General features: G+C 39.2%; 1 protein-coding gene across 1 annotated transcript; it reads right to left on the bottom strand.

Annotated features, from left to right (window-relative positions):
* Positions 1–197: 197 nt before the first annotated feature.
* Positions 198–19,962, bottom strand: LOC121061903 (RNA exonuclease 1 homolog). The gene is made up of 16 exons (XM_040541356.1): positions 19,622–19,962; positions 15,916–16,970; positions 15,276–15,368; positions 14,539–14,725; positions 13,131–13,273; positions 10,599–10,733; positions 10,035–10,131; positions 9,726–9,788; positions 9,074–9,220; positions 8,595–8,702; positions 7,965–8,038; positions 7,603–7,713; positions 7,213–7,328; positions 5,657–5,795; positions 4,225–4,345; positions 198–692 (listed from the first exon to the last, which is right to left on the bottom strand). The coding sequence occupies exons 1-16, from the start codon at positions 19,776–19,778 to the stop codon at positions 604–606; spliced, it is 2,835 nt and encodes a 944-aa protein (XP_040397290.1). The 5' UTR covers positions 19,779–19,962; the 3' UTR covers positions 198–603.
* Between the last annotated feature and the right edge of the window lie 1,443 nt (positions 19,963–21,405).

Genomic DNA, 21,405 nt, shown 5'->3' with positions numbered 1-21,405 from the left:
GAGACCAGTTTATTATGCTCCATAAATGATCCCATTTCTAGTATCGTGCCTTTTTTTGTCGATTAACATAGTAGGGAAAATAAACCTAATCAACTTCAATGAACTCTCTCAGGAAGCAAACAGAGGTGGAGAGAAGCAGATAGGGAAAGAGAGAAAGAAAACAAATCTTAAATCAAGCTTTCATCACACAACAGAAATTAGAGCACTGAAGCTTTATTTGCTGGAGGCTGAACAAGAAGAAATCAAATTATCTCCAGAACTTTAGACAAGTGCTTTCAGTCACTGTGATTGATAGTTTACAGCTACACATAGTAGTAAGGATGATTACAGAAAGTATTATTTTAACAGAACAGACTTGCTATTTAACACAGAAGCATTTACTCAGTGTATCTTACTTGTATTTTGTGCATTTATGTTCTTTGCTGTACATCTTAAGCATAGTAGATGAATTATGATTTTCACATTAAGTTTTCCCACTGCCCTCTTTTACACCCGAAAAATAATTGTAACTGAAGCATTAGAGTCAAATTACAGTCATTAGTGAGTCAAATCAAGGTTGAATTTTAGTCCCACCATCCTGTTCCTTCAAAGCCAAAATCATCATCATTTTCTCCTTTTATTGTCCTCCTTTACTTTCCAGAGGATTAGTTCCATACATGCAATTGCATCTTCACTGGAATTATGGCCATCAACTAAGGGAGAATAAAAAATATTATGTGTCAGATTACACATTTCTTTATAAAATAATGGTAGGAATAATGGTAGGTTTGTTTATTAAGAAGCTGAACAACTGTGAATAATGTTAAAAGAGTACCTGGCATCCAGACAGTTTTTGGTGCAACTTCTTGCTACCAGAATTCAAGATAACTATGTGTCTAGAAGCTCAATATTGTCTGGTAGTATTCCATTTCCTGCCATATCCTCTAGCTTCAATATGCAATTGAGCCTGGGTTAGTAAACTAGAGAATCCAACATAAGTGTCTTTGGAAAGTCAGCCTCCCCAAATCTTGTGCAAAATCAGAAGTTGAAAGAGCAACTGAAGACAAACTGATTTACAACTAGATGGTAATTTTCTCCTCAGAGACAAAGATCTGCTGAAAGAGCCCACAATATCTGAACAAAATGGTGTTAAAGGAATTAAATTATATATGGACATGCATTTTAAGAACATGTTTATTCAAAGTCAACAATTTAAAATAACAAGTCTACATATATTTTATACCATTCCTGTAACTACAAGAAGTACAGCAGCAAGGTTTCAATGCATTCTGGCTGCAAAGTGGTGATAGCCGCACAAATAAACTATCCGTACAATGTTCATTAATTGTCACTTTACATAGGCACCAGAATACCCTTCCTAACATTGTCAATGAAAGAAAATGTTGGCCGTCAGGATAACAGTATGTAATTATGTATGTAATTAAGTATGCAAGTTCTGAGCACTCCCTACTGAAAGCCAAACCTGCATGTTGAAGCAACTAGACTCTAGCAAGTCTAGGATAGGTATAGAATAAACTACTGTATTCAGCCATCTCCATACAGAGAAATTGGTTTCAAATTGAGAGATTTGAATTTGTGTACCTCATTTACCTCATTAAATGCTAAACAGGCTAAACCAAGGCAAATTAAATCCTGGAGAAGAGAAGGCTCTGGGGAGACCGTATAGCATCCTTCTGGTACCTGAAGGGGGCCTACCGAAAAGCTGGGGAGGAACTCTATCAGGGAATGTGGTGACAGGCCATGGGGTAACAGCTTTAAACTAAAAAAGGGTACATTTATACTAGATACAAGGAAGAAATTCTTCACCATAGGGGTGGTGAGACACTGGAACAAGTTGTCTAGGGAAGCTGTGGGTGCCCCATTCCCGGAGGTGTTCAAGGCCAGGCTGGATGGGGCTTTGAGCAACCTGGTCTAGTAGTGGGAGGTGTTCCTGACCATGGCAGGGATTTGGTCCAGGTGACCTTTAAGGTCCCTTCCAACCCAAACCATTTTATGATTCTGTGATTCCAAGAGCATAAGTTTTAATAAAGGTACAGAAGATGTCAATTAAACAGGTTTGGGATGTGGGCTGATGATTCAGAAACCCAAACAGTTGTGGAAAAAAAAATGACATCATAAAGTTCAGCATTTTAATTTGAAGGTGGTAAAAAATCCTATCTCCCTTCTATTTTGAGCTAATGGCTCAATAGACAAACAGAATGGCTTCTTTGCGTTATAGCACTGCATTAATGAACTGATTCCACATATGTTTCAGGCAGGGGAGAACAACAAACAATACAATACATTGACAGTAAGGACAAAATAATTCTTAGATTTAATTACAGTGTTCCATTTTCCAAAGAAGCAGAGGATTTAAGTGCTATCATTACAAAAGATGACTTGATAATAGAGGTACCACTTTCTAGCTCTCTCTTATAAAACTTAAATGTCAAAGATTTTAGATCATTTTCCACATATAGCAGCCTAGACTCAAAAGGAAAGATCTTCAGACTTGAAGTTGCAATTCAGATATATACTGGCATCCAGCAGTGAAGCATTTCCTTGGATGTGTATGTGGCTACACTTCCTTCCCAATGAAAACATAATTTACACAGTTGTGACAGTCAAGCTGGTGAAAGCACTCATGTAACATACCAATGTCGTTGCAAATACAAGAAATATCTCTGCAAAAGATTCTATACTTGTACAGCTTCTATAAAGACTGGACATATTAAAAAAAGCCATAGAAGCAAACTGAAGAGTCATAATCCTGTGAGCTTTCCAGACCCTCTGTTATCTTTTGCACAGGAAGTTGCATCTGCTTCACACCCCAGACTTACTATTACACCTTTCAGATGCTATTTTAACTACCCAAGGAAGTGTAGCCTGTATGAGACAGGTGTTTGTCTTTTTTTTCAAGCAGTCTAGCAAAACTCAGTTATTAAAACCATAGTATCCCAGCCAAATCAAGTATTTGGTATTCCGTAATACAAGCTACCTCAGCAATGGCAGCTCTTCTGACTAGGACACCAAAAATACTGAAGTTGAGAACCTTTAAAATGACACTTCTAGTCATTCAGTTTTCTTGTTAAACTCTACTTTGGGGTATTCAAGAGAAGTCAAACCATCAATTCAATTCAGAGGAAGTTAAATCATCAGAGACCTACTGATTTCAGAAAGGGAAGGGTGCTTCACTCTATCAATCCCCGGGTTTACAAAAAAAATAAATTCAAATTTCAATTTAGTTATTCTCCTCTTATAAGACACAAAGCAGCAGCAAAAAAAATGGCATAAACACAAGGAGGGGAAGTTATGTGTCAGGATTATTTTTTCTAGAAATGGCAGCTATTCAGCTCTATAGGTTAAATTTCGAATTTAGCTCACTGGTGATCAAAGAATGATTAAATCCAGACTTCAACAGAACAGTCTGGAAAATGGCAGTTTTTACTATTTGAGATAGCCATCTAAAATTCTGTACAAATAACTTTGACATTCCCTTCATTCCCACCACAGTGCTATGCATAAGACTGTTAGTGCAAAGGAAGTCAGAAGATGTTACAAGCTTTCACTTGCAAAACCCAGCTCCTCCACTGTCTATCAAAAGCTCTCAAGTTTTGCTTACTGCTACCATTTATCTAGTCCCTGGGCAAAGAAGACACATTAGCAGAATAGAACTTCATCAGTGAAGCCTTCTGGAGAACAATTAAGAGCAAACAGGCAACTGCCAGTTCATTAGAAGAAACTAAACTTGAATATAAGATCAGACTCAAAACAATTGTACACGGTCAATGCAAAATACATCTGTCAAACGTACCATTTCCCAAGTATTATACACGCAGCATAGAATAGGCTTATTCATTTGTCTTTTACAGCCTAGAAGTTTACTCTAATCTTAGTACTGAAAAACCCAGTATTTGAATTGAAGAGTTCTTCTATCAGCTTGATTAAGCAACCAAATCTGTAATAGAGGTTAGCCTCTTCACACCACCTTCAGGATTTTTTTCCAATGTCCCTTCTACAACGCAAAGCAACTGTAACGCTTCTATGTGGTGATCACTTTGACAAGTCAATCACCTTATGTTTCAGGTACATCCTCTGCATTTACTGTACTGGAACAAATGTAGCCAAGAAAAAGCCTTAAATTACAGCAAGTGTATTACTTTATCTTAAATTTTCCTGGGTTATTCCTGTCTACTAGTTCATGACACAACATACTGATTGCTTAGTAAAAACCTGTGCTCTTACCATCACCCTGATGAATTCTCATGAGGTAGTCAGCCATCAGATTCTGAAGTGCTCTTTTGTGAGGCAGACCTAACCGATGAGGAAATACTAGTGATGTGTCCACTACTGTGTCATGAATCAGCTGGAAAAGAGCAAAGGCCACATCAATGATGACATATCCAGTCACAGTCTGGCACCTCCTTTTATTTATTAAAGAAACAGCATGAAGGATCTAAATCATTTACTTTCTGAATAATACACCCAAGCTAATCCTTGAGCTTTTAATACTATCTCATCTGTCCTATGTTGCTCTAATCACTATAGAACAGCAAGCTGTGGTGCAAGAACTGTGGAAAAATAGTGTTGTACAGTGATTGCTGTACGTTTATGCATTGACATTTGTTAGTCGTGTATATATGAGGGTGGCATCCCTGCCCATGGCAGAAGTGTTGGAACTAGATGATCTTTAAGGTCCATTCCAACACAAGCCATTCCATGATTCTGTGGTTTCACTAGCAAGAAATTCTGTTAACGCTAAATTTTAATTCCTTCACTAGGAATAATGACAGAATCACAGAAAGGCTGAGGTTGTTAAGGTCATCTGGGGATCATCTCATCCAAACAGTCTGTTCAAGTACGGCCACCTAGAACAGCTTACCCAGAACTATGTCCAGGCAGCTTCCTCCACAGAGGACTCCACAGCCTATATGGGCATCCTGTGCCAGTGTTTGGTCACCCACATGGTAAAGACGTTTTTCTTGATGTTCAGAACCCTTAGGGCAACCCTTGTGTTCCCATCCCAGTTTGTGCCCATTGCTTCTTATGCTGTCATTGGACACTACTGGAAGAAGCCTGTCTCTGTCTTCTTCAAGCCCTCCCTTCTATTAGTTAGAGACATTGGTAAGATTCCCCATAAGCCTTTTCTTCTCTAGGCTGAGAAAAGTTTGCAGATGGTTGTGTTCTTCATGGAATATTGCTACCTTTGATATATAATAACATAATCCATGTATTTCTGGCTGCTAAGGTGATTATTTGACAGGCAGCATTATTGTTTACAGAGATTCTAAGAGCAATACACTGGTATTAGTTGTGACTGCAAAACTGTAGGAGGCACACTCAAGTTCAGCAACATCAGAAAGCAATAAATTTCAGGTTTCTATCAACCCAAAAATAAGGATATCATTATTCTGTAGTGATGCATGGTTGCCTAGTTAGAAGCACAAAACAGCAGAGTAGAAAGCCCAGGTCTCAGAAAGTTTACCATGCCACATCTTTACGTTTCTTCCTTCTATGAATGTAGTTTTATCTTCAGTACAATTGTCATGTACAATCAAGTATATTTCATTTTTTATATTTGCTGAAATGCAACATTTTTTCTTTTTGAAAGTAATTATAACAAAACAACATGACAAGTAGTCAACTCCTAAAATCTGCTTCAAACAGCTTATTTTACCTTGAGAGCAAACAAATCATTTTCTAAGCTATGTCCAATCAAAATTGTATCTGCACTGAACAAGTTCAGCAGTATTGCCTGTACATCCCGAAGAGTTGTTGTAGTATTCTTCAAGTCATCCTCTGTTACTCCTGAGAATCTAAGGACAGGTTTAGAACAACTTCATTAACAGAGACATGTAAGAAATGTTTCCCTAGCACCTAAAGTTAACCCTAGTTGATAAGGCATTTTTTCCATTCTCCTCCTTTTCACTTAGATTGTACGAGATAATTTGATATCATGTAGCTTTGTTCAACTTCACTCTATCACTACAAGCAACCGAGCCTATTTTTTAGGCACAGACTGAAAACAGGTCTCTGAGCAAACTGTTATTGCTGCCAAAGAAGCAGGCACACACTATGCTGGTTCTCCTCTATTTTTTTATTTATTTTTTTTAGAGGCAGACTCAAAACTTGTTTCTTCTCAGAGCAGTTTCAGGACTTCAAGGAACTAACAGGAGTCTAAAACTTTTTTTTTTTTTCCAGATCTCAAAAATAAGACCCAGTAGGAAGACAGAATACAAGTGGGCTAAATACAGCCAAATCTTATTAAACTGTACAGTTGTTGTGGTTTAACCCAGCTGGCAGCTAAACACCACACAGCCGTTTGCTCACCCTCCACCCTCCCTCTCTGGGATGGGGGAGAGAAACGGGAAAGTGAAGACTGTGGGTTGAGATAAAGACAGTTTATTAGGACAGGAAAATAATAATAAATAAATAAATAAATAATAATAATAATGTGTACAAACAAGTGATGCACAATGCAATTGCTCACCACCCGCTGACTGAGGCCCAGCCTATCCCTGAGCAGCCGACCCCCCCACCCCGGCTAGCCACCCCTATATATTGTTCAGCATGACGTCAGATGGTATGGAATACCCCTGTGGCCAGTTTGGGTCAGCTGTCCTGGGTCTGTTCCCTCCCAGCTCCTGCTGCACCCACAGCCTGCCCTCTGGCAGGACAGAGCAAGAAGCTGAAAAGTCCTTGGTTTAATGTGAGCACTGCTCTGCAACAATTAAAAGATCAGTGTGTTATCACTCTTCTCATCCTAACCCAAAACATAGCACCCTACCAGCTACTAGGAGGAAAATTAACTCTATCCTAGCTGAAACCTGGACAACAGTATTACAGCTTCATTAGATGGTTTATGACTATACTGCTCTTCAGTGAGACATTTACAGATGAAATTTGAAAATTTGAAATTGCGTTTATTCTTAGGGAATGCAGCAAGTCCTGGGAAGTTAACCGTAATGTGTTGTTGTGGTGGTGTGTTTTTTTTTGTTTGTTTGTTTTGAAGGAAGGTGGGGCGTCTTCAGTGTAAAAACAAAAATTGTTCAAAGAGAAAAGTCTTTCTTAATTGAGTCTGCAAGAATGAAAGCCTCATTCCTGACTGAAAGTCTTCAAGTTGTATAACTAGCAATAGGCATTTAAGAGATGCAGGTTTCTGCTTACATCTGAAGTTCACAACTGCCAATTTAAGGAGCCTAATCCTCAAGTAGTATAGACAGAATAGCATACCTTGTATTGTAGTCTACAACTTCACTATCAGGTTTAACAAACGTATCATAGACAACCTGTAGCTTATCATCAACCACTGTCACTCTAGTAAGTTCCAAGCCTTGGGTTGTATAACACTGAAGAAAAAAATAAATTTAATGAGCATTTATTCAGCACCAATGTTTCCTTATAGTATCTGGCTGTACAAAATGTAGAACCAGCTATAGCATCAAGAAATCCAAACAGCTTTGCTCACTGCGTATTTAACACAGAAGGTCCATTCACTTACAGTAACCAGACAGAGTTCTGCAGGCCTCTCAGAGCTATGAGGGCCAAACTACTACACCCAGGAAATTGCCTCCTAAGTAGCAATACACTTTTAACTGAACCAAATTTTTAGGTTGTTCATACCATGTTGCAGTTCAGGGCATATATACCATGGTTTCTATCAGAAGGCGGTGATTTAATTAATGTCTTCACAAAGCCGTACAACTTCTCCTTTCTCCCATCATGAACATGAAGCTGCAAAATTTCCGTTAGTGTTTACATGCAGGCTTGCTAAACTTATCTTACCCAAATTGCCAGTCTGTTTCTCTAATAGATTAAGGAGCATATATATTTCCTGTCAGTAGGTGCCAAAAAATTTATTAAGCCTTAGGCAAGTAAACCCAAAAATCTCATACCAAGTTGCTTGCAAAAAGCTACAACCCAGCTTCAAGTCAAAAGGATACTAAGGAAATCTGAGATACTGCATTAAAGAACATTAATCCTACCTTTGCAATCTGACACCCAGCAGACCCAACTATTCCCTCACAACAGCTATAGCGTTTTTCCAAGCCACCAGGAACTGCCAAAAAGAAAAGTTGAAAGTGGAGCAGTTTTGCAGCAAATAGCACTGGCAAGAAAAAAAAAAAATCAGTACCCTTACTCCTTTTCCACTTTCTCAAGACTGCACTATGGAAAGAGGTAAGCCTGAGTACTGCTCGGTACCATCAAGAAGATGGTACTACATCAATACAAGGTTGTAAATCAAAGAAAATGCCAACAAATGGGAGAAAGGTGTAATATTCCCTATGAGGTTCTCACTGTGGGAAACATTTAGTATAGCTTTGAGTACTTAAGGAGTCTTAGCAAAGATGACAAGGTTCACTTAGAAGCCAATACAGGGCCACACAAGGAGTATTTTTCTCCTTTCTTCGCATGGGGTTTTATCAACATCAACTTTCCTGACGTTATGGCATATACAGAGAAAACAAGCTCCAGTAACTAGACACATTACCTAGAGGACAGCAGAATGTACCTCACCTGAGCCTTGTGCAAGTGAGTTTACTCTGATGAGTAAGAGATGAGATGTCATGACTTGTAACAGCTTCCACAAAGACTGAATACCAAAGAATACTTACCTTTTTGTTCCAACACTCTACCAGAATGGTAGCTGCATTCTTTAAGTCTACGTTTTCCTGAACTAACAGTAAATACTTCACCACACCTACAGCATGTTTTTCTGAAATCTAAAAAAAAAAAGAAAAAGTATTTCCTCACCAGCTTGTCAGCAAGGTGAAAAAAGATGAAACATACTGCATTGAAGTATGAAAGTTACATGAACAGTAATTGCAAGACCAGCATATCAACACATAAGCAGAGTCTCCCAAGACTTGCCATGAGTTTAAAATAAATAAAGCTCCTCTCTAACACTTTCAGAATGTCAGGTTTACGTGCAAGATCAGCTGTTGTGCTGATGAAGTATCACGGTTTAGTTATAAAAGCTTGTGAAGTCATTTGAGGTCCAGGAACTAAGTATGAAACTACTTGGTATTTTGTATACATGCATATTTTAGTTTCCTGTGTAACAATGACTCAAATTCAATTTTTTTGTACTTACTATCTGAAACAGCTTTTTTTGTAACTCCATGAAATATAGCACTACCATTTCTTTCAGGATTTGGTCGAGGGAAGTTATTTTCATTCAATTGTTGCTCAGTTAGAAGGTAATCTTTTAAAAGTCCATACAGAACACCACCTGCGAGTTCTGAAAAAAAAACACAAACACACCAACACCCTAAAAATAAGTAAACCAACTCAGAGTTTAAACAATATTAGACCAAATATAAGCAGCACTTAAATATCCCAGTACTTCCAGAATAAATTAAAACTGAAATTGGAAGATGTGCACCTTGCTTTACATGCAAAAATTACATGCTTTTCCCTCAAAGCAATTGGAAGCTATTAGAGCTGAAAAATTGTTTAAAACAAAGGCACAAAACCATAGAGATGGTAAATTACTAGCTATCCCAGAAAGGCTAGGCAAGCAACACCAAAGAACGTGCTCTTTTCAAGAAGAAGTTCAGCATTTTTCCCCAAAGGATGAACCTTAAAGACAAACAGCAAATTGCATTGGAACCCTTGTAGTAGCTAATGGATAAAACTTGACCTAAAAAAGAACAACATTTTCACACTTTCAACATTTTCATTTTGAAATAAGCCCATTTACGTGCTAAAGTGCAGAACCAACATCTCCATTCTCCTTTCTTTACCTTTCTTTTCGTCTGACTTTACAGATCCAGCACCACTGGGAGTCTTGATGTCACTAAATCGCCCTGAATTCAGGAAAGGATATTTTTAGCATTTGTTCTGAATTTCAGATTTTCTGTTAATGTGCTATGCAGATATTTATAAATGAAAACATCAATTTTTATTTTGGTGATATACTTCTACAAAGGAAGAAGAAAATAATCAGAAATCTCTACAGTAAAGAGAAACTAAATTATCCTTATAATCCCTCTCCCATCCTAACTTCTATACATGCAACCCATTTAAATAATCTTCATTGAAAGCAAAACTACCATGATCTCTCAGCTTTTTCAGTGTCTTTACAGCAAAATTCAAGTACATGTTTTTACTGCCACAACGATCATAAATAGATTGCTCTTCTATCCGGGCCTGCATGAAAAAGAAAGACTGAGTGTTAGTGGGGTAATGTATGTGGTTGGTGTTTATTTTTTGTTTGGCTGTAGTTCCCCCCACACACACCCCAAACACAGGAAGAACTGCCATTTAGAATCTGAGATTCTGAACCTACATGTAGAGACACACATTCAAGTCGTGTCCAAAATCTGAAGTACAACAAAAAACACAGAAATGCATTTGTAAAAAAAAAAATCCCTTCTAATACTAACATACATCATTTTAAAAGATAATTAGCAGTGCTAAGAAAACTGGTTTTGCTGGTGGAAAATTGTAACTGATTGATAACATGAGGAAAGTGTAAGATCCAGTACATTTTAACTTCTGCTTCCTGAAAAGGCTGAAATATTGGTCCTAAACACAAACAAACAAAACACGTTGTGCAATTTAAAACCTACTGACTTGAGAAGAAGAAATGTAAAGACCTGTAAAACATTACAAACCTTGCCACCAGCTTCATTCACCGTGTTACAAATTTTGCGGTATTGTTCAAAAAAAAGTTTGAAATATCGCTGCCTTATCTCCCGTGGTACTTTAGATCCCGATTCAGGAATGGAAGGCTTTTTCTGAGTAGAATCCTAAAAAAAAAAAAAAGAAAAAAAAAACACAGTAATCTGATCAATATGTAACAGCCTAAAGAACTAAACCTTTTAACCTAAAAACTTTTAAACCTAAATTCTTTTGCCCATCCTTAGATAAAGTCATACATTACTGAAAAGCCATTACAAAAACTTACGCAACGGTTACACAAAGAACCAGAAACAGCCATCAGAAATACTAGAGATTTTTCCTGCTTGAACTAAGCAAAGTAGTTTCTGACTCAAAGTTGTATGAGACGTTAAAACTACTTTTAAACTTCATTTTTGTTAGAAAAAGTTCAGCCTTTCAGTGAGCACTGTCAGTTCAGCAACAATTTAACAGTCAGGGTTTCCATCTGGTGTTCATTGCAGGTAGTATTTCATTCAGAGCATAAACTAAGGAGCCAATGAACTAGACTGAAAAAGTTTATTTTGATGGAATTTATAAACTTTCATATCCAATGTAACGTCAAGTTCTTGCTAACTCTGAAATGCTTATTTTACAATAAAACACAGAAGCTAAAATCATCACATTTAAAAATCCGACAGTAAGTTAGATTAACCCTGGCACTGTTGCAGCCAAAAAGGTCCAGACACTTAAAAAAGATACATGGTGTGTATCAAGCAAGGAGTAGTATTTCTGTACCTCCCTTTTGTAATCTAGGAAAGCTCACCTTAGAGTGAGCATTTATATTTGTATACTGCTACCAAGGAAAGTAGTAGTTTTGGCATATGAGGAGCAAAGGCAACGCGTATTATTGTCACAAGCTAGTTTTACCTTTCCTTAGCCACGGAGTAAGCTATTCAGGAAACAAGAATTTACATACTAGAGATATAAAGCACGAAGTAATCCATACTTAATATCCTAGGAAAACATCAATAACCAAACTGACTAAAGCCATAACATTTGTTTGTTATAAAGCTGAGTGGTGCAGTTAATACCAAAGAAGGAAGAGATGCCATTCAAAGGGACCTGGACAGGCTGGAGAAGTGGGTCAATGTGAACCACGTATGATTCAACAAGTCCAAGTGCAAGGTGCTGCACCTGAGTCAGGGCAATCCCCCAATGGCAGGGAGTTGGAACTAGACGATCTTTAAGGTCCCTTCCACCCCAAGCCATTCTATGATTTGACATTTTTGATAAGAAAATGAAGCACCAACCTTGTAATTTATTTTACCTCAGGAAATCTTCAGTGACCTCTGCTTTAAAGAAATTTCAAGATTAGAGTCAGAAGTTCTGAGTAGGGCAGGGACATACATCTCTAGATCAGGCTGCCCAAAGCCCCATCCAGCCTGGCCTTGAACACCTCCAGGGATGGGGCATCCACAGCTCCTCTGGGCAACCTGTTCCAGTGCTTCACCACTCTCTGAGTGAAGAATTTCTTCCTAATTCTAATCTAAACCCACCCTCTTTCAGTTTAAAACCATTTTCCCTTGTCCTATCACTACCTGTCCTTGTAAACAGTTTCTCTCCATTCTTCTCATAAGCCCCATTAAAGAGTTGAAAGGCCACAACGCAGTCCCCCCAGAGCCTTCTCCAGGTGACTTAGCAATTTATACAGTGAATTGCTTACATCTGTACAGTGCAAGCTAGTACAAACATGAAAACAAAAACATAGTTTGCATAGCAACTTGATTTAGCTATGGAGAAAAGCAGCATTTTTATTAGCTGCCAACAGTATGATCAGAATTTCTTAGGTAATTCTAAGTAAGCACTAAAAGACTACAGGAGTTGCACATTGTCTCCAATCTCAAGAGAATGTACAGAATTTTCACCTTTGGAAAACCACAGGATTCAGTACACCCTCACCGCAAGGAATTCACCTTGCTGACCATGTTATTTCCCTGTTTTCTTGTGGATGTGCTGATTGGTTTGAAGCAGTTTGAATCTGGGTACAATTTCTTTTGGAGAAGTTGCTGCAAGCAAAAATGCTTGCTTTTTTGCAGAGATGCCTGGGAGAAGGGGTACTGACAGCATGTGAAAGCACTATATTTATCAACTGAGACATGCTGCATAAAGCTATGTTAGGAGAGTCTTGTGTGATTTCTCACAGATTACCAAACTGAAAAAAAAAAATGTCTTTTTTTCATTAAGAAAAATACATCATAGTCAGGAAATAAGCAGCACCTATGGAGAAGAACAGGTACAAATTTAACTCAAGTTCTACCAGCATGCATCACTTTGAACATTACTGCAGGACATTCCACAAGTGCATACGTGTAATCTTGATTTGAAATATGATTTAATGCATATAATGATCAGTTGTGTTTGTTTTCTTTTTAAAGCTAAACTGGTATATCACGTTATTGGGTTTACACTCTAACATACTGTCTGAAATTGCAGTTTTTCCACCTCTCTTCCCTTTCATATACCAAAGCTCTGCAACTCTACAGTACCTCGTATGGCATGACAACAGTCCTTTCAAATGAACCAACAGACAGTCTGCACGGCTTTACTGTTTCAGCATTTCCTTCAATTGGTATACGCAGTTGACCACTGACGGTTTCAACAGGCTGAACTTCACGCAACTTTGAAGAAGCTGAAACACAGAGAAAATACAGATTTAAATTCCATTAGAGTTCAGATTCAATAACAGTTACCATTAATCTGTCATACTGTTATTTCACTGCTTCTTTAACATAAAGCAGGGTAGAAATAACCTAAACAACAGAAGCAAACTTGGAGCTTCAGGAAACACGTTAAGACCTCACTTCTGCCAACAAGTTTTATCCAAAGCATCCTCCAGTATTTTTGAAGACCTTAGATAGAAACAGCCATACAAGTCAAGTTAAAAAGCTATTTTGAAGTTGTAGTGATTGCAATTTTTAAACACATAATTACCTGCCTTCCCTGTCCCCTCCCCCTCCTCAACCCACAAAAAAATGGTAACAAGTTAAAAAATTAAAATCAGGAAAGCCATCATTCTAACCTAATTTTCCAATGCAATTAATAAGTGCCTTAAAGTACTGCTTTTAAACCCAGAAAAACTACAAATCTCAAAAATGAAATCTGTCATGAGACAAAAAGCTCATCTGGAGCCAAGGTATCAGCATCTGACTTGAATTCATTCTGTTTAACTTTATTTGCAACAACACCTAGCATAAAGCAAGCCATGCTTGTGCAGCATGAAAAACACTAAACCATTTTTGCTATTACTCAGAAGGAATGCATACACTGGGAAAATAACTCAATTTTACATAAAGATTTTTCATTCATGTGTTTTTATTACAGATGTTATAAAACTCTAAAACAGTATTTTAGGTTTAAGTTGCTAGGTAGACTACTTGGTAAGCATATATTTTAAAATACCAGTAGAACAACTGGAGGGGAAATACTGTTGAAGTAGTATGTGATACTGAAAATAACTGCTTCATCAGTATTTTTCACATATAATGGAGAATTTAAAGGGAGAAAAACAGGATTTTCAAATCAGAAGACTTAGCAAATTGTTTCAGACAGTCTAAATGCCTAAAACTAGAACCCTAACAGTTGAAATCAGTACCAAAACGAAACTCGGTAGATTTTCATTCTTTTAACTCATGTATGGATACAACGAAACAAATGTTTTTTCAGGATTTTGGTCAAAATTGTAAATGTTGAAAGACTTTTCTGTTACCACTTCAGCTCATTTGAAGTACTTTAAAGGACTTCAAATAACTTTGTAGTTGGACAGGACATCTATTTCCCAAGCTAAGTGTCCACCATCACTCAGCTGACAATCGCCACAAAGCAAACGTACTCATGAGATGGCTAGCAATCAAAATGAAGTTTAGTTTGTCAGGACTACAGATCAAATTTTCATACCAGTTGATCTGTTACTTTGGACTTGAATAGCTGACCATTTAGACATAGGCTTCTTCTGTCCAAAATCTGTAGCAATAAAAGCTGTTAACTCCCTTGCTTTTGACTGTGCCGTCTGGACTCTTGCATTATTCAGACCCTGCTGCACAGGAGATCCTTTGAAAGGCTCCATTTCATTTTTGTTATGTACCTGTTATGCATGCACACAGAAACAGATGGGTTAGCAGTCAAGCAGTTCCAAACCACAGCAAGATGGTGTTACAGTTAACACTGAATTTTGCTATCAGATTCAGAGCTCAACTTGCTGCCCCAGAATGAAAAGGCCAATCTGAAAGAGGACTGGGGGGCAAGAGCTTAAAGAATTGTACCTGCTGCTATTAACATTGCCACCCAAAGCATTTTAAGAGCAGAGAAAGTATAAATCACTTTTGGTTTCCCACTGCTGTATCTAGAATCTCAGTACAAGCCTCCTTTCCAAACTGATTTTTCAAGGCTCTTTTCATTAGCCTCAGCAGCCCTGGGCAGCAACTTTCTTCACCTGCAACAGGAACTAACTCAAAGTTCTAGGTGATCGCATATTTGCTTCAATTTTTAAAAGGAGAGGTGATGAAGCATTTGTTCTATTTTGTTTTAAAATACTTTTAAAATTACAAGACTCAGCCAACCCGAAGTCAAAATGAGCCTACTCAGATTAAGTGGAGCTATGTTAAACTTCACTTTATTACAAGATTAAAACTCACATCAAATTTTGACGTGTGTGCAATTCTTCTCTTTTGTCCAGCAACATTAACTTCGGTTTCTAATAAACTGGCATCCACATTTTCTCCACAAGTCTATGAAAAATAAGAACAGGTTACTTAGACCAAATGCTATAAACTTCCAGATTAATACCCTCATGACCCACTCACTCCAATGTTTCAGGATATTCACAGTCAAAAAAAAGTCACCAGGAAAGTACAATTCTACCAGTACTTAATAGTTATTCTACATTCAGCGCAGCTCAGCCACAGTGCTTCCAAGCAGGGTAGTGGTACTCAGAGTTCCCACATTCATTTATAAGATGAGCAGGAGACTACTGAACATACAATTGCCTCTAAAACTTCGCTTGTAACAGTGAAACGAATAAAGTCCACCACAAGGCATTGAGCTATTGGGGCGATTTTCTACTTTAGGAAACATATAGATCACCCAGTGCCAAACCAGACTAGAGTCATAAGTGTTCCTCATTAGTTCATCTACTAGCATGGAAGGCTCAACTATTTAACTTTTATTAACACAGAAAATAGCATTTGAACTTGACTATATAGATAACATTCCTCCTCCATATGCTCAGGAAGAAAGAAAAAAAAAGAAGCAAGAACTTAAAGAGAAGCACAATACCTGCTTATCACTGTCTTTCTTTCGTGCCTCTCTCTCAAACTCCTCAAAAATCCTCCGACACTCCTCTATAGGATCATCTGAATCTGAGAGCTCTGTGTCCTCCCCACTGGATTCCATTTCTTCAGCAGATGAACTCAAACGTATTTCCCCTTCTTTCTTGTTTGTGCAAGCAGGTTCAACAGAACTGCTTTTATCAGTGTTTTTGGTCTGTAAAACTGTACCAGAGCAAGCCTCCTTGCCCATGTTTAAGAAATCAGTTGGATATGAGTACATATCCTGTGGGCTATCATTTCCCCCATTTTTATCAGTGCTGCAACTTTTCTCTGTATTTAATATTCTTTGCTTGCCAGGTCTTTCTATTGCAGCTTCATCTCCAGACGAGTGGCTAGTACACAAGACAGACTGTGTTACTCTTCCACTGCCCACACAGTTTTCACTAGCAGTATATTCCTGAACAAATTCTTTGACCAATATATTTCTTTCTGCTTTCTCTTGCTTCGGAATCTCCTTCTGCACATCCGCCTCAGCAAAAGCAGATTTATGTTTCTGTGAGGTACAAGCACGCCTCTCTCTCTGCTCAGAAATCTTCAATGTTTCAGTGTTTACATCAGGCAAATAAATTTTATTTGCTTTCAGAGAAACACTCCCTGCTTTTTCAGATTCATTTAAACATTTGCCACTCTCCTGCAACTCAACTATTTTCTCCGATTTTTCTGCTGTATACCCAGGATCATCTGCTATGGCACTACCATGCAATTCTTCTGCACGTATTACAGCATCCAGTTCTTCTTCTCTATTCAAGTTTTTATAGTCCCTATTTTTTCTTGGTCTTTTATTAACAATAAGTGGTGGCACATCAATGACAAGATCAAATTCATGATCAGATTCTTCAAGTTCCACCGGGGAATAGCTTCTTGACCTCTTTGTGAATTCCCTCTTAAATGGAGACACTTTTGAATTCCCCTCTTGATATTCACAGGGAAATACTTCTGTTGGCTTAGCCAACTGCTGCTTAGCATTTCCATCTTCTTTTGTTATGGAAGAGACAGACGGCCCTGAAAATAATTTCATAAATATTATTTTCTATTTTTCCCAATTAAAGGAAGAGACGTTATTTTTGTACCAGGAAACCAAAATCATATGATAAAAGTGCTAGAAAAAAGCACTACAATAGCTTCCTTACAAGAAAGTATCTTATTTTCAAGGGTTATAGGATTCTTAATCATTTAACCTGGAAGACCGTATTGAGAAAGTTCTTTAGTTTCAATCTTGAATTTATCTACTGCTACTTCAGCCCTTTTAAGTTTTTGCAGATCACCAGCCCATGTTGAGGAAAGAAAGCTATGATATCACATTAAGTCACACTAAGTTGCAAACCATCTACTTCTTTTTCCTCAGCTGAAATACGTCATCTGCTTTATTAATTATGAACAAATCTCATTGTCCCAAATGCCCCCAGTAACATTTCGAGCCAGACATATCTACAGTCATACACAAACTTTAAGTGGCCTTGAAAGCTGAATTTTCCAACTGCACATGTAAGAAACTAACCTCTATCTTTTCAGCTTTTACAGACTATAGACTGAGTTATGGCAAGCTAACATTTTCTCAAGGCACTGTCTTCATCCTCTCCTGCATCTTCTCACTGATTACAGTGTAGTGGTTGTTTCCAAAAGTTTCATTGGCTGACAGGGTCTCAGAGATTTGCTGGTATCAGTCTAGTGTTTTTAACAACAATAGTATTTAACAGAACTGTACTTTTAAAACCGTATGTAACCACTTGTTTTCACAAACAATTGTACCCGTAATGACAGAACATTTCAGGGACCTACTAGAAAGTTGCATTTTGTTGGTGAACAGCATTCTTTCCAGGCTACTCAGAAATCCATAGCTTTGGCATTAACATAACAACACGCAAGCACAGGACAAAACCTCAGCACCCAGTTGCTGTGGTTTAACCCAGCTCACTCCCCCACTGGGGCAGGGAACAGAAGAGCAAAACCAAGAAAACCCATGGACTGGAATAACAACAGTTTACTAGGAAAAGCAAAAACTACACACACAAGCAAAGCAAAATAAAGAATGTGTACACTGCTTTCCATTGGCCAGCAGGTGTTTAGCCATTTCCAGGGATGCAGGGCTTCATCACACCTGATGAACCAAACAACTAGTACCTGGGAAGACAAACACCGTAACTCCAAAAACGGCCCCCTTTCTTCTTTCTCCTTCAAGATTTTATTGCAGAGCACAACATCACAGGGTAAATTACACTGCGACTCCAGCCTGCTCACTGGTGGGGCAGTGTGAGAAACAGAAAAGGCCTTGATGCTGTGCAAACACAGCCCAGCAACAACTAAAACACAGGTGTGTTATCTAGGTTGTTTTGGCCCAAAATCCAAAACATAGCCCCATGCAAACTGCTATGAAGACAATTAACTCCATTCCTGCCCAAACTAGTACTACTATGTACCTCAAAGAAATTGTCTGAGCCACTCTGAGGTGGCAATCGTTCTTATCAGAAATACAAACAGCCTGACAGAAGTAACGTTTCTATGACTTTTATAGAAGACATCCTTTAAACTTTACAGCAATCCATGCTATAGGGTTATTCTTTGACTAAAATGAGAATAAGCAAGCCTTCAGGGTTCAAGCTGGCTAAAGACTGCAGAAGCCATTTAATGAAGCACTCTGGCCACTAAAAAGGAGATGCCAAAGGATTCAGCCTTCAGCAAGTCACATCCTGCTGCACAGGTGGAAGTCAGGAAAGGAAGGACTCCATGCCACAGGCTGTTTTAACCCTGACTCCCACTGCCCTTAGCGAACATCACATTATCCAAGTCCTTCTACCAGGCTGCAGGTCTTTATGCTCAAGTGCAGCAAACTTGGAGAAAGAAATAAAACATGTAGTACATGTTACCCCTTTCTTGGTAAGTGTGAAAACCCAGGCACTTACTGTGAAAAGCAAAGCTCCTGATGCACAGAAAGACACTACATGCCCAGTGAAAACCTGCGCTGTAACAGGGCTGTGGGCACTCTTGGCATGAAGGCAGAAACTCAGTCACACCTACTTCAAAGCCACAGATGTAACAGATGAGAAACACTTTGATAATTACTGATTTGTTAAGCAGCTGTTACAGATAAACTATCAGTGCAGTCCACAGCAAATGATGTGGAAGAGATCCAGCAACATTCAAGGTAACCTGAGAACCACTTGTTTTTAGTAATGCACTTTTTAAGTCCAGTTCAGAAGCATATTTTTTTCCCATTAAGAAGGGCTGTTATTGTCGCTAAGCTTTGTGGTTTGTAACACGAGATCATTTTAGCACCCTGCCCCTTGCACCTCACCCATTCGGCTTTATTACTCTACTCCCTCTCCAAATGACATCTACCCCACAGAAACACTTGATGGAAGAACCACAGAAGAAAACTTACAAGTCTTATTGCCTGATAGACCTCAAAAGAAACCCGAGGATGGTGACAGCACCATAATAAACCAGATTCTCGGCAGCACACGCTGGTTATTGCCTGCTGTGTAAGCAAGCCCTCCACGGGTTGCTCACCCTGGACCACGACTAGCAGAGCTGCTGCTACAACCTCTGAAGGGGAAGGGGACATTTCCAAGCCGGGGAGCCCACCACCTGCCCCGCAGAGCCCCGCAGCCCCCCTCCGCTGCTCCTTCCCCTGCTCCCTTCCGAGGCGTGCTCACCCTCCGAGGGGCCGGCGACGGCACACGGAGACCCCCCGGCCGCCGGCCGCCGCGACGCCTCGTGCAGGTACTGGCAGTGCGGCCGCCAGCAGCCACCGCCCTCCGCCCGGTCGAAGGGGCAGGGGAAAGCGGCGAAGTACCCGGCGGGGCGCAACATGGCAGCCGTCGGGGGTCGCGGGTCGACCCGGCACGGCGCCGCCACCGCCCGTCCCAACCGCGCGCAGAACGGGGAGGCGGAGATGGGAGAAGCGGGCGGGGCTGCCGCTGAGGGGAGGTTGCGGAGGGCTCGCTCTGAGGGGTGAGCAGGGTGAGGAGACCTTCGCCACAGAGCCCTCAGGGTATTCGAGAGCTTTATGCTGAGGGATTTCAGTGAAAGTCTCTCGCTGCCAGCATGCGGTGGCTTGTCCAGCCTGCCCCAAGTCTTCTGGAACAGCCTCTGTTAGATATCTCCAGCCTGGCTCCCAGCCGTGCCATTTGGAGCTTGTTGGTCTTCTTGCTGGCGCAGGTGGTTGTTTGCCATCTGCTACACCCATGTCTTTGTTAACGCAAGTCTCCTTCCAACACTTGTTCTTTTCTAGCCGGCTTTATGGTTGCTGTTGTTGAAGCATTTCTATTATGTATAGTGGTCTCTGCTGCCCTGCCTTGAACCTTTTTCCTGTTTTTGTCATATACTATCGTACAACCCTTAACGTCGGAAAAGACCTCCAAGATCATCTGGTCCGACCATCCCCCTACCACCAATGTCACCCACTAAACCATGTCCTTAAGCACCACGTCCAACCTTTCCTAAAACAAGAATAAGAGACCAGAATTGCTCTCAGTATTCACGGTGTGAACTAACTAGGAATTCGTAGAATATATGTATATAACAGAGAATATATTTGTAGAAATATATTTGTTTCCTTTGTAGCATCTTTATATGTTGTTCTGCATTCTTTTCCTATTATTTCTTGTAGGCTGTGCCATCTGTATTGTCAACACACACGTAGTGGGGTGAGCTTCAATACCATCCCTAAGGCAACGCTTTAATTTCAGGTGATCAAGGACAGTTTCAAAACACTGAAAACATGAAAGTAATAACAATAAAAAGAATGAAGAAACTAACTGAAAATGGGCTGCTAATGTTAACTGTCTCCTGCTGGCCAGTAACATGTCAGGAAAAAGGAAATCTGCTATATTGGATGCCAAAGACAATAACAACTAAATATCCATATATTTAAAATATATATGTATATTGTGGGACAAAAATATTTTCAAAATATAGCTATATGTGTGTAAATGATCATGAAAATTAATGGAAATTAACTGAAAGATTCCCATGCTTTGAGCTGGCTTCAGAAGACCACAGCCAAGCAATTTTTCTAAATCATTGCATTGCTGTAAGGGGCTACATTTAGCCTATGATTTGTAAACCCCAGCTTTTCATGCCTCACTGCTTAAAATTTCTTAATAGGAATTATTTGTAGAATCTGCCTCTACTTCTGATGTACAAGTCTCATTGCACTTTCCTTCCCCATGTCACAGTAGTGTCAACTGAAGAATTGCTGCTGCTGGGTAGGGGTGGCAAAATATGATATGGCTACAGAGGGGAGAGAGTGAAAAACAGATGAAATAGGAGAAAAACGTTCTAATGGAAAACTCAACCAAGAGATTTTTATTTTTTTTCCTTTTTCTGTTAAAAATACCTGCCTTGCTGTTACTTGGGCCTTCGTGTTACGGTGTACATAAAAACAGCATACAAGGCTGTCACATGCACAAACATTCCAAATGCACAGATTCTTTCA

Source organism: Cygnus olor, chromosome Z (genome assembly GCF_009769625.2).
Source record: "Cygnus olor isolate bCygOlo1 chromosome Z, bCygOlo1.pri.v2, whole genome shotgun sequence".
NCBI classification, from domain to species: domain Eukaryota; kingdom Metazoa; phylum Chordata; class Aves; order Anseriformes; family Anatidae; genus Cygnus; species Cygnus olor.
This window is presented reverse-complemented; position numbering and strand designations above follow the sequence as displayed.